The following is a 13,048-nucleotide window of genomic DNA, read 5'->3' as shown; positions in this document are numbered from 1 at the left end:
AACCCTAATATTTTTTTTTCATCTAATCGGGGGAAATTTCTTTGGAATGGATTACACACGTCTCTGCCTCCTTAATCACAGTGTTCTAAATTGAATGTAACCTCTTCCTGTCAATTTGGATATGGGGGGCTATTTGCCCCTGTATTAATGGCTTCAAGTTGCATTGCATTTTTTTAGTCTACAGATGTTTTCTATCTATTTGCATGGTTTGCTACTCTGACACACAGCTCTTGCCACATATTTTAGGAGCCCCATAAAACATGCAGACACAAATGTATACACACACACACACACACACACACACACACACGCACGCCGTCTACGATGTGAGCAACCAGAGTGCAGCTTAATAGAATTGTGTTGACATGTGCTTCTATAGTGCCCTAAACCACCCTTATTATAGCAGCTGTCCCCAACCTTTTTGACACCAGGAACCGGTTTAGTGAAAGACAGTTAAAGACAGTTTTTCCACGGATGGGGGAGGGATGGGGATGGGGGGGGGGTCGCCACCTCAGCTCCACCTCAGATTATCAGGCATTGGATTCTCATGGGGAGAGCAACCTGGATGCCTCGAATGTGCCGTTTGCAGTGGCGTTCATGTTCCCATGAGGCTCTGATGCTGATCTGACAGGGGGTGGGGCTCGGGCAGTGATGCGGGTGTTGAGGAGCCACTGGGGTGCAGGTGGGGCTCCACTCAGCCACTGCTCACCTCCTGCTGTGCAGCCCAGTTCCTGGCAGGCCTCGGCCGCCCTCCTGCGTTTCTGCCCCTACTAGACTAGACACTCCAAGAGGGCAAGACACTTTCCAGCACTAGTAGGTGCTTGGTAAGCGTTTGTTGAATCAGCTAGAAGAATGAAAGCACCTATTCTTTATGGGTGGACTTTACGACAATATTCTGGCTTCCTTATCAGAGGCATAGTTTTGCTTCCTGCTGGGGTTTTGGCTGTGCCAGGAAGAACGGAGGTCACCTGATAAGTAAAGCATAACCGTATGCCGTGGGACGCACCAAGGACAAACTGCTTTTGGACTCTAGCGGTTTCATACAGAGCCAAGGTCTCAGGGCAGTAAGCGTGGCCCCAACGAGTAAAGGGAATTCCTTGTTCTGGGTCCTGAGGTTGTTCACAGTGATGGGCAGAGAGGAAGTGGCCAGTCTCTGTGGTATCCTTGACCTTTGCTTTGCAGCTGCCACCTTGTCCCCAACACCACCTCTAAGTGTCACTCCTTGGAATCATCCCATTTACCTGCAGGGGAGAGAGCTGGAACCCCAAGACCTGGGCCTGCCCTTGCTGTAACTTTGGGCAATCATGTAATGGGGACCCTTTATTCTATTTCCCCATCTGTAAAATGGAAGAAATAATAAAACCTAACTCACATGGTTGTTGTGAGGATTAAATTTTAGTAATGTATGTAAAGTTTCTAGGGTGGTGCCTAGCATATAGGGAGCATTTAAAATGTGGTTGTCATTATTTTTATAATGGAGTCACATCATAAGTACATTGAACTTAGGTGAATTCAACTACACGTGCTTGGCAACAGAAAGAGAGAAATGGTACCATAGGTGACTCTGGCAGCCTTTCTGCTCATGGAGTGTGCGCCCCGGAGAGTGGGTGATGGGGAGACGCTGAACTGGTGGATACAAAGTCACTCTCTGTCCTGTCCTGTCTCTTGCAAAGTGAGTGGAGGTTGTAACTATAAACCGGCTCAATTTCTGCCTTACTCACTGTAATGCCAGGTGGAAAATGCAGGGTGAGGCTCACTCATAATTTGGCAGCTAAGTTTGTATGTGTGAATATTTGGGGCATAAATGAAGAAAGATGAACCAAGATAGGGTGATCGGGATTCCGGGCCTCAGAGGTTCTGTCTACTAAAGGATTATGGGCAGGCTCCATGACACTGGCCACTTGACTCTGGTCAGCAGGTGGGAAGGACATGTGGGGGATTGGTGGGGCTGGTGGAGTGATCCTTCCCCTAAACCTTTAACCCCCCAAAGAGCCCATGTACTCACTGCTGCACTAGAACCTTGTACTCAGTGCATGCCCCACACTTGAGCACCACTGTACCTTTGCTCATACTGAAGCTACCCCAGTGACAGTGACACCTTCCCAATCCCACTCACCTGCCCCCTTTCCTCTCTGAGTGTCCAAACTCTAGAAACCTGGGGCACAAAAATCAACTGCTCATCTCCACCCTTTCAGGAAGTGGAGTGACTGGCCGTTCCTGTTTGCCTAGGACAGGGGATTTCCCAGAATGTGGGACTTTCAGTGCTGAAAGCAAGACGGTTGCTCATCTTATTGGTCAGACAAAAGAGACATCTTGTACAGCCCACTTGGGACACCTTCTCTTCTAGGAAGCCTTGCCTGATCTTCTTAGCCAGGAGCAATCTTTTTCTCCATTGAACTTCTCCTAGAACATTATTTTTGCCTGTCCAAGCCCCACGCCCACCCCAGAATTTGAGTGGATGCAGCTATAGTTTGAGGACATCTTGTTATTTTGTGTCCTGTATGCAACAGGTGAGGGTCAGGGTGGGAGGCGGCGGCAGGCTGGGTGACTACCCTGGGCTCTGCCATTCAGCACCTTTCCACAGCCGTGGAGTGTGAATTTCTGCAAAGCTGGCTCAGCTATCGCTCTTTGAAACATTTAATTACTTGTACAGATCTTGAAGGCTGTCTGTTACCTCCCAGGGAAGCATTTCTTTTTCCTGCTTCTTCTGAAGCTGTCTGCTTGGAAAGTAATGAAATTGAACTGAAGATGAAGCAACCGGGGATGAAGGCATTACTGAAAGGGAGAAGCCTGAGCGAGAGATGAAAAGGGTGACAGGGAGATGGAGCCAGGGGAGCGGCAGGGAGTTAGAGGAAGAAATGCTCCCCAGGAGGTGAGAACAAGAGTGATTGTGGGGAAGAAAGAGAGGAGGGCAGGAAAGACAGGGAAGTGCTGGGCTGGGGAGGCACCAAGAAGAGGGGTAGGGTTGCAGAGAAGAGAGGTGGCCATAGGAAAAGAAAGGGCCTGGCTGAGAGGAACAGAGAGCCAACAAGGAAGAGTCTGGCAAAGACAGAGGGAGGTAAGCAGCCTGTGGCTCCAGAATTTCAACGCTGGAGTGGGGGCTCCAGGGCAGCCGTTTGATTGGAGGGAATGGCCCCGACTGTGAGATGCGTTCTGAAGCTGCGATTCTTAGCCTGTGTGACTATGTGGGTGGCATGGTGGAAGAACTCTTGGAGATTATGAGGTGCCAAAGCTTCCACCCAGACACCACTTAGGCCTCCTCTCCAGGGAGGAGCGATGCAGACATGGGGAGGCCGCGCGGGCATCGGTTCCGGGACGGTCCCAAGGAGACCCCACAGGGCCCCTCAGCCCTGACCGTTCCCTCTCTTGCAGGCTGCGACAGCGACCACTGGGGCCCCCACTGCAGCAACCGGTGCCAGTGCCAGAACGGCGCCCTGTGCAACCCCATCACCGGCGCCTGCGTGTGCGCCGCCGGCTTCCGTGGGTGGCGCTGCGAGGAGCTCTGCGCGCCCGGCACCCATGGCAAGGGCTGCCAGCTGCAGTGCCAGTGCCGCCACGGCGCCAGCTGTGACCCCCGCACGGGCGAGTGCCTCTGCGCGCCTGGCTACACCGGCGTCTAGTGAGTACGCGGCGGCGGGGCCAGGAGGCGGGGCCGGGAAGGGGCGGGGCTAGGGGCGGGGCCGGGGAGGGGCGGGGCTAGGGGAGGGCGGGGCCGGGAGGGGCGGCTGCCCTTGACGCAGCTGGGCGGCCCGGGGCTCCTTGCGAGTGGGCAGGTTGGGGGTTTGAGGGCAGGTCGGGATCGTCGTGACAGTGAAATCTCCTACCGCCGGACCCCAAGTCCTGTAAAGTCTAAATGCGTCAGCCTTGGCCACTCTGGTCTCGGGGCCCCGCCGTCCAGGCCCGGGGTGACTGGTCCTTCCTGAGACTGTGCACGGGTGGGCGCTCCTGTGACCGGAGGAGCTCACTAAACCCGTCCCAGGAGGCCTTTCTAGTAGGGGCAGACCTTAGCTTAGAATTCTCTTCTGACCTTAACCTGTATGCTGCTGCCCACCTGGGGCCTCCCCTTCCAGGCCATTTGGGACAGCGAGAGGGGTGAGGACAGATACCATGTGCAGATTTGGAGGGTTTCTGTGCCAGTTCCTCTCCCCTACTTTCTCTCCACATATCCCAAACAGCCCCTCATTCTGGTTCCCTGGAGAGCTGGATTGACAGGGGACCTCCAAGGCTGCTTAGTTGAGACCCCCCCCCCCCAGAGGCAAGATTGAAGTTCTCCCGACCCTGTTGAAGGCTCTGTGGCCTCTCCACCAGCTCTAGATCCTGAGGGGGGAGCCAAGGACTCTGACCATAGAGACATCCTTGATTGAACGTGCTCCCTACCCTGCTGTCTGGCACCTAGTGAGCTGGAGGCCAAGGCAGCTGGAGGAAGGCCCAGGGCCAAGACCCCATGCAGATCCTCCCCCACACCTCAATAGTGCCCAATCCCTGCACATAAGCCTGTCTTGGTAGCTGAGAGCCTTCCAGAGCCTGGAAGGGACGTGCTCAGACTCTTCCCCTTTGTGAAGCTAGGCAGATTCTCAGCACCTTTGCTCATGCAGTCCCTTCTGCCTGGCATTGCCTTCCTTCCAGTCTCCCAGTGAAATTAACTTCACCTGCAAGGCCCAGGTAAAGTGTCTTAGGGAAGACTTCCTCAGCCCCTCCCCGGAAGAATATTCTTCTTTACACTAAGAACACTCAAGTCATCCCACAAGTATTGGTCCAGCACAATACATTCCAGCATATTAAAAGTGACCCCTGCTTCCGCATCCTGGCGTCTTAGCTGGTGTTATGCCTGCTACAGTTCATATTGGCTGTGAACTCACTAATTCCCAGGGAGCCCTTGAGCATTGGGACTGGTGGCACTGGGGCCCTGCTACCTGATCGAAATGCTGTTATGTCTAATGCCTCTGCTTCTCCATGCAGCTGCGAGGAGCTGTGCCCTCCTGGGAGCCACGGAGCTCACTGTGAGCTGCGCTGTCCCTGCCAGAATGGGGGCACCTGCCACCACATCACTGGCGAGTGTGCCTGCCCACCAGGCTGGATGGTAGGTGGGCCCGCAGGATCTGGGTGGGGCACTGTAAGAGGTCTGAGCATCCCTCACTCACACACACCTTGAACCGCTAAATTCCTCTCCCATCCTGAATTCTCCCCCTCCTATTTATGGCAAAGGGGCATCGTTAGACACTGCCAGTGGTGCCATGGACACAGCTTTGAATCCCAGGTCTGCCATCTCTAAGTGCTGTGTGGTCTGAGGCAAGTTAGTTAACCTTTCTGAGCCTGTGGTCTCTCATGTGCAAAGGAGTTGAATTCTTCTCATAAGATTGGCCCTGTCTTTGGGTGTAGGTACCCACATTGTTGCCATGGGCTCTGGGCCAGATGTGGCAGAAAGTGCTGAAGAGGGAGGAGGGACAGTAGGTATGGATTACCTGAATTTGTATCATCTCACCCCCTGCACTCACACATACATTCTGGTTCTGTAGGTCCCAGAATCTGTATTTTAACAAGTGCACCAGGTGATTCTGTTGCAGCCTTACCCAGTCCAGGTCTCATGTCTGGGAACAACCATTGTGGGAGGGGAATAGGATTTATAGCCTCACAGGCCTAAATTCAGGTCTCCAGATCCAGTGTTGACTCTGAAAGAAGCCTCAGTTACTCTGCTTCCCATCTGCAAAGCTGACATGACAGCGAACCCTGCACAGCTGTGGTGGCTGCCGGCTGGCTCAGGCGTTGCAAACTCTGACGTGCTCTGTGATTGCTTGTTTTACCTCCCTGGGCGCCACAGACTGCACAGGGCTCCTTCCAGCCAGCATGCTCTGCCTGTCCTGCCTTCCCTGCAGGCCCAAGCCCCTGAGAAACAGTGAGTCAGCTGAAGCTGACTTTCCCGGGCTACATCTCTGTCCCTGACTCTCCCCGTTTAGGGGAAGCTCAGTGACATGGCCGGGCCGCCTCTCCTGGGATCTGAGGCTTTGCAGAACCAAAGGGACAGGGCTGCTGAGCAGAAGCAGGATATTTCAGGAGGCTGTGCACGTGGAGGTCACGGGGCAGACAGGAGGGGCCCATCAATGCAGACACAGGCTCATCAAACTTTTTTAGGGCAGGAAAGGACTTCAGGCATCATTTGGTCTAGCAGCATCCAAATCCGGCTGCACACCAGAGTGGATGGGGCGGGGGGGTGGGGGGGGGAGGTGGTTAAATACAGATTCCCAGACTCTACCTGAGACCTTCTGGGACCTGAGAGTCTCTATTTTTAATACCCTCCCCAGATGGTTCTGAAGCGCCCAGCGCTGTCTGCAGGTTTGCATGTGGAAATCATTGATCGAGACCATAGGATTTCCCTCTGTGTTTCGCAGAACCCTAGAGCATCTTGAGGGAAGGTGGGGGTAGGAGTGGGGAGCCTAATAATTAGGCATCTGGTTCTAGGTAAGATTTCACATAGAAACAGGGTCTCCCAGCTTTAGGAGGTTTGAACAGCACTGATCTGCCAATACCTTCCTTTCTCGGATGAAGAATCTGAGGCTCAGAGAGGGTAAGTGACCTGCCCAAGGCCATGCTGCTGGTCAGGAGCGAGGTGGAGCTAGAATCCAGGTCTCCTGACTCCTGCTACCCAGCCCTTGGTGTCTATCTGTCAGTCCCTTCTGAAGAGGAAAAAACGTTTTCTTCCGCTTCTCCCATACCTGCCTACTTCTCCCACTCTGAACCAGTCTCTGGGAAGTTCCTCTCATCTCCAGCCAACTTCCAGAAATCCACCACCCAGAGGGCTGGGTCCTCAGAGGCCCAGTGGCAGGCAGAGAGGTTGGATCAGGACAGGTGGGGAGAGCAAGGTGACAGGCAGGGCCATCCCTGCAAAGGCCTTTCTGGAGAGAGTCTGGAGGCTGGTGGCCGAGGATGGGGAGCGGGGAAGCCAACACATGGAGGGATTGTTTTCCTCCCCAGAGCAGTGAGAGATTTCTTCTTCCAGATGACAGAAAACTGTCTATAGAAGCCTTTGGATTTAAGGACTTTATGTTTTTAATTTTATTGTAGACAATTGCATTTCTATTTTTGACATAGCATTTAACTTGCAGATTTGTATGAATTATTAATATGCCTTGTGCATGCGGAGTCACAGTATAATGAAGCTGCAGCTCAGGCCTGAGGCTCCTCCCAGGGAGAGCGGGGGCCAGGGAAAGGATCCTGGGGGGAAGGTTCCCCGCTAGCGTTTCCATGGCCTGACTTTCCCTTTGGCCCCATGTGGCTTCAACTGTGCACTTTCCAACTCAGATAAAGATTGCTAACTCCCACCGTGCACCTCCCCAGAGGACTAGACAGGAGCTGGCAGGGACTCTGGCCCTCCAGGGCCCTCCTCAGAGACTCCTGGCCAGCGTGCCTGAAAGTGCCCACTGGACACTCTGCTTGCCCAGCTCTCGTGAGGCTGTTCCAGGAGGGGCCTTTGCAGAGATCCAGGGAAGGAGTTATTTCCCCTCTTTTTCTGGGCTCTGAGACCTTGCAGAGCAGAGAAACCAGGTGTGAGTAGCATGAGTGTGGGTGGTAGGGACAAATGGAGACGTGAGAGGAGACATCACTGACCTCCCTGAGGAACTCACAGTCTGACAATGGAGGTTGGATATAGTGTGTGTGTGTGACACATGCACACACACACACACACACACACACATACACACACACAGGAAACAACAGGCCAGGAGGGGAAGCGGGCTGAGGAGCTGGGAGACAGGACCAGTTGTCATGGAGGCCCAGAGGGAGGTTTTGGAGCTGAGGCTGCAGCATTGCAGATGCTCAGGTTTTCACTCACGGGGCCCTGCTCTCCGGTGACCTGGGTCACCCCCACAGTACCCACGCTAACCTCAGTGCCGTGTCCACTGAGGGTGCCCGGACCATCCTGGAACAGCGCAATGATCAGAAATGCCTTCTGGTGCCTGGAGAGGCCGAGTTGTCTCCTTAGGAGAACTGGTGTGGCCTTAAGTCCTTTCGCCATCTCGGCCCCTTCTTTTTTTATGTGCCACTTAGCCATGGTCCTTTTAGAGTGCAGCTGGTTTCCAGGTTTTGACAAAGCCAATTGGTCTAACCAGTTCTGAGAGGAGCAGGATTGTCACCTCTCCCCACATCCAACTTTCTAGATGCCACGACAGCCCAAGATCCCACTGCAGTGGGAGACACACGCTCAGGTGACCGCAGGGCAGGTGTGTTAGTCTGCTAGGGCTGCCGTAACTAAGTACCACAGACGGCGTGGCTTAAACAACAGAAATCTATTTTGTCACAGTTCTAGAGGCTGGAACTCCAAGGTCAAGGTGTCAGCAGGGTTGGTGTCTTCTGCGGCTCTCTCCTTGGCTCGGAGATGGCCATCTTCTCTCTGTGTCCTCACGTGGTCTCCCCTCTGTGTGTCTGTCTTCATCTCCCCTCTCATGAGGACGTGAGTCATGTTGGATTAGGGCCGCCCATACGGCCTCATGTTAGCTCGATTACCTGTGCAAAGGCTCTCTCTCCAAATACAACCACATTCTGAGGTGCTGGGGGGTAAAACTTTAACATGTGAATGTCGAGGGGACACAATTCAGCTCATAAGAGCAGCAGAGAAACTCTGAGACCACAGCCCTGTCTTCAGCTGGCCCCTTCCTGCCTGCTCTCCCCCAACTCCCAAAAGGCTGTTCTTCCAACCAGCAGTCATGGATGAGTCGTATGGCCCTTCCACACCCCTCCGTCCCAGGTCACACTGGGCTCCTGGCACATGTCATCTCATCAGGTGTCAGGCTGGGTTCAGTTACCCGCTCCAAGGCCCTGTACTTGGTTCCTTCACATCTCTGATCTCACTTCATCTTTTTTTTTTTTTTTTGAGACAGAGTCTTGCTCTGTTGCCTGGGCTAGAGTGACATGGCATCAGCCTAGCTCACAGCAACCTCAGACTCCTGGGCTCAAGCGATCCTACTGCCTCAGCCTCCCGAGTAGCTGGGACTACAGGCATGCACTACCATGCCCGGCTAATTTTCTCTCTCTCTCTCTTTATATATATATATATATATATATTTTTTTTTTTTTTTTTTTTTTTTTTTTTTTTGAGACAGAGTCTCGCTCTGTTGCTCAGGCTAGAGTGCCATGGCGTCAGCCTAGCTCACAGCAACCTCAGACTCCTGGGCTCAAGCAATCCTTCTGCCTCAGCCTCCCGAGTGGCTGAGACTACAGGCATGTGCCACCATGCCTGGCTAATTTTTACATATATACTTTTAGCTGTCCATATAATTTCTTTCTATTTTTAGTAGAGATGGGGTCTCGCTCTTGCTAGGCTGGTCTCGAACTCCTGAGCTCAAATGGTCCATCCGCCTCGGCCTCCCAGAGTGCTAGGATTACAGGCGTGAGCCACCGCTCCCGGCCTCTCACTTCATCTTTATAACCACCTGGGATACCAGGGGTTACCACTCCCATTTTACAGATGAGGGAACTGAAGCTCAGAACTGTCATGACTTATTCTAGCCCAGCTACCTGGGAGGAGGCAGAGCTGGGATGTGGGCCCAAGTCCCACCACCCCAGTCAGCAGGTCCCAGGAGCTCAAGACAGAGGAGAGGCCTAGAGATCCAGGGGTCTCGGGGGCCCGCAGGTTGGGAGTCCTGAGCAGGGGCTGAAAGAGGCGCTTGCCCACTTGACCAGAATGCCTCTGGGGTGCGTGATATCCCCAGGGAGTGTTGGAAGGAAGGGTTCTCTGCAGCAGACTTTCCCACTGGTCTTGGGGGGCCCTGGTGGTGTCTCAGAAGCACTAAAAAGAATAGGAAGCTGCAGCCTGTCAGGATGGGGGTGTGTGTGTGGGAGAGTGCAGCAGGGCCCCATACTGCTTGGGGCTGGGGGGGTCGGAGGCATAGGTGCAGCTCCCCAAGTTGGCTCAAAATGTTTTCCAGGGTTAGAGTGTCCTTATCCAGCCCAGGACTGTAGAGGACGGAGTCAGAAGCCAGAAAGACCCTTCTTCTCCCTCCCGGATCCCTAGAGATTTTGGGGTACACTGAGAAAGACAGGCGCCTGCCTTGCCCGGGGTGTCCCCCACCACCTCCAGGAGGATGAGGGACCGCTGCCCTGAGAGGCTCGTCTCTGCCACTCTTCTCATGCACACTCATCTCACTGTCCCTGCCATGTCGGGCCCGGCCCCGCCGTCTGCGTTGCCCGTGGAGGAGAAATCCGAGCTGAAGGGCCTTCTGTTAGGCTCATTACCAGTAAATTGGATGATCTTGAAAGATGACTCTGGTCTGGCAGAATTTTCCTGAATAAACTAGCTTCCTTGGGGTTGGTGATTATTGGTACTTTAAATAATTGTGTGTTGAACTAATTGATTAATTAATTGGGGGATCATGCTAGATCTCTGTAAAAGAAACGAGTATCCTGGTTTATGAAAGGCTGGGAAGGCGGCAGGAGGCAAGAGCAGGCTCAGATTTCTGTTTGATAAAGACCTCAGATTCAGATGTATAATTTTAAATCATATAATACCACAAGGCCAATACTGGGGTGGGGGAGGTCTCCTGCTCCATCCACCATTTCTACTCCCTAAAGACAACCACTTTCGAATCTTTTAGGGCTTTCTTTTGGCATTTCCCTCTACTTTTCTACATAACACGCTTTACTGCCATTTCTTGACTTTTCCATTTTAGACATTTGTTGAATCTATTGACTTCCTGCCATAGAATAAGATTCAGCTCTATATACACACACATGCAAACTCAAGCAACCCTTCTGCCGCCTTTTCAAAGGAATTATATTATAATTTTTGGTTAAATCACTTTAAAAATATATATTTTTTGGAGATGAGTCTTGCTATGTTGCCCAGGCTGCAGTTCAGTGACTATTGACAAGCACAGTCATGGCACACTGCAGCCTGGAACTCCTCAGCTCAAGTCATCTTCTCACCTCAGCTGCTCGAGTAGCTGGGATTACAGGTGCCCACGACCATACCCAACTTGGTTAAATCGTTTTTTAATGTTGTGTTAATATGCCCATATATGCGTTGTTACTAATTGAACCCTAAAACTCTCTGACAGAACTCTAAAACTCCTCTCAATAGGGTGAGACCCATCTGAAAGTTTTTTATTTTTGTTTTGTTTTGGAGGCAACATTCTCAGCAGCCTACATGCTTCTGTTCCAGTGTGCTGCATAGCTTTCATCTGGGACTTCCTTCTCTCTTCTGTTGGATTCCCTAGATCCTGGAACCCATGCCTTTCTTTTTCTTGGGTAATTCTTTTTGATGGGAAAAATCCTCCAGTAGCTTCCTGAGAAAATGTTCATGGAAGGTTATTTTTTCGAGGCTGTTCAAATCTGAAAATGTTTGTATTGAATCCCCTACTTGAGTGTTAGTTTAGCTAGGTATAAGATTCTAGGCTAGACATGATTTTTTTCCTCTGAATTCTAAGTCATTGCTCCATTGCCTTCTGGTTTCTAGTTGAGAAGTCTAATACCTTTTGGTTCCCAATTTTTGCATGTAAACTGTTTTCCTATTTCTAAAAACTTTGAGGATCACCTCTTTATAGAGATATAAACATTTACAATGGTACGCCTTGCTGTGACTCTTGTTTCATTTTCTTTTGCTGGATACTCTGTAGGCCCTTGCAGTTCAGCAATCCATGTTCTCATCCTTTCATTCTGGGAATTTTTTTAGTATATTTTCCATTTAATTTACTTACCTCCACTTTCTCCATTCCACTATCTGAAATTCCTGTTAATTAGATGTTAGCCCACCTGAATTGGTCCTCTAATTTTATTATATTTTCTTTACTATTTTCAGTCTCTCCCTCTCCCTCTCTCATCCCCCCCCAACTTGATGTACTTTATAGGAGATTTCTTCAACTTTATCGTACAGCTCTTCTATCACAATATTTTAATTTCTGACAGCTTATTGTTAATTTCCAACACCTCTTTACTGTTCCCTGGATGTCCCCTTTTATAGCACTCTGTTCTTTCATGGATGTAATATCTTCTTATAACCGCCTGAGCATGTTCAGTGTAATTATGACAGAGGTTTTTCCCTTCTCTTTTTGTAAGTTTTCTTGGCTGCAGGCATGGTTCCTATTTCCTGTGTGTTCCTTTGGTCTGTTTGTTTATTTCAGTCTTCATCTTTCATGTGAGAGCCTATTTCAAATATCTGCTGATCCTTGGCCATCTGTTCTTGTTTTATGGTGAGCCTCAGAAAAGCTAACTGGACGCCCGGGGTTAGAGGGAGTTGCCAGGCTTGTTGACTGATGGGACTCCTCAAATATCAGTATCTGTAGGTCATTTCTCTGGAGCTCATCAGTGTCCCCAAAAAGGAATCCTATCCAGCCTCCTCCACAGAGAGTAGAGTCTGGCAGTTGGCATTCTGGGGACTAAGCGGGGAAGAGAGCAGAGGAAGAGTTCAACACCTCCCGCCCAACCCCACCCCCCCTACCACCCCACCCCCCCATCAGCTGTGCCTGTGTCCCTGTGTCCCTGTGCCCAACTCCTGTCTGGTCAACCTCTACAAAAATCTTGGCAGTCACGTGGCTATTTGAAGTGGAGACAGAGATTGGGGATCTAACTCCTTCTGTTATAAACTTTTAAACAGTCCTGTCCTGACCACACTTGCACCTTGACCCTCAGAGGGTCCTACTGTCCCTAATTCCCTGGCTTTTCTGAGGTTGCAAAAGACCCCATCACCCAGCCTCGTGATGGCTTCCCCCGCTCCCTTAGCAGGCACTTTGTGTTGCTGAGGAGGCAGAAACCAAAGCAGTTATCACTCCTCCATCTGCTTTTCCATCTTCCAATGTGTGACATCTCTTGTCCTCTATTCCTTTTGTCCTTGTAGGTTTATACCTTTTCTCCCTTTCCTCTCACGTTAGCTGGGTTTGGGAAAGCAGTTATGCGCGTGTCGCTACACCAGCATGTGTAATCTAATCAGGATCTCATCTCCCTCCTTGTCTCCTCCTGTCGTCTACCTGTGTGACAACAGTGCCTTGCACTGTACTCACCTGCTTTCTGGGCTCTCTCCACAGTAAACTGGGAGGACAGGAACCGAGTCTTACTCATTTTT

The 13,048-nt window shown here is 51.4% G+C and overlaps 1 protein-coding gene across 6 annotated transcripts in view; it reads left to right on the top strand.

Annotated features, from left to right (window-relative positions):
• The window catches only part of MEGF11 (multiple EGF like domains 11), a 340,206-nt gene that overhangs the window by 256,803 nt on the left and 70,355 nt on the right, over nt 1-13,048 (top strand). For all 6 annotated transcript variants that reach the window (XM_045541334.1, XM_045541340.1, XM_045541327.1 and 3 more), the window contains 2 exons: nt 3,373-3,619; nt 4,960-5,080. In XM_045541334.1, coding sequence (XP_045397290.1) covers nt 3,373-3,619; nt 4,960-5,080 — 368 coding nt within the window. The remainder of the gene's footprint in view (nt 1-3,372; nt 3,620-4,959; nt 5,081-13,048) is intronic.

This window comes from Lemur catta, chromosome 1, assembly GCF_020740605.2.
Source record: "Lemur catta isolate mLemCat1 chromosome 1, mLemCat1.pri, whole genome shotgun sequence".
Taxonomy (NCBI): Eukaryota; Metazoa; Chordata; class Mammalia; order Primates; family Lemuridae; genus Lemur; species Lemur catta.
This window is presented reverse-complemented; position numbering and strand designations above follow the sequence as displayed.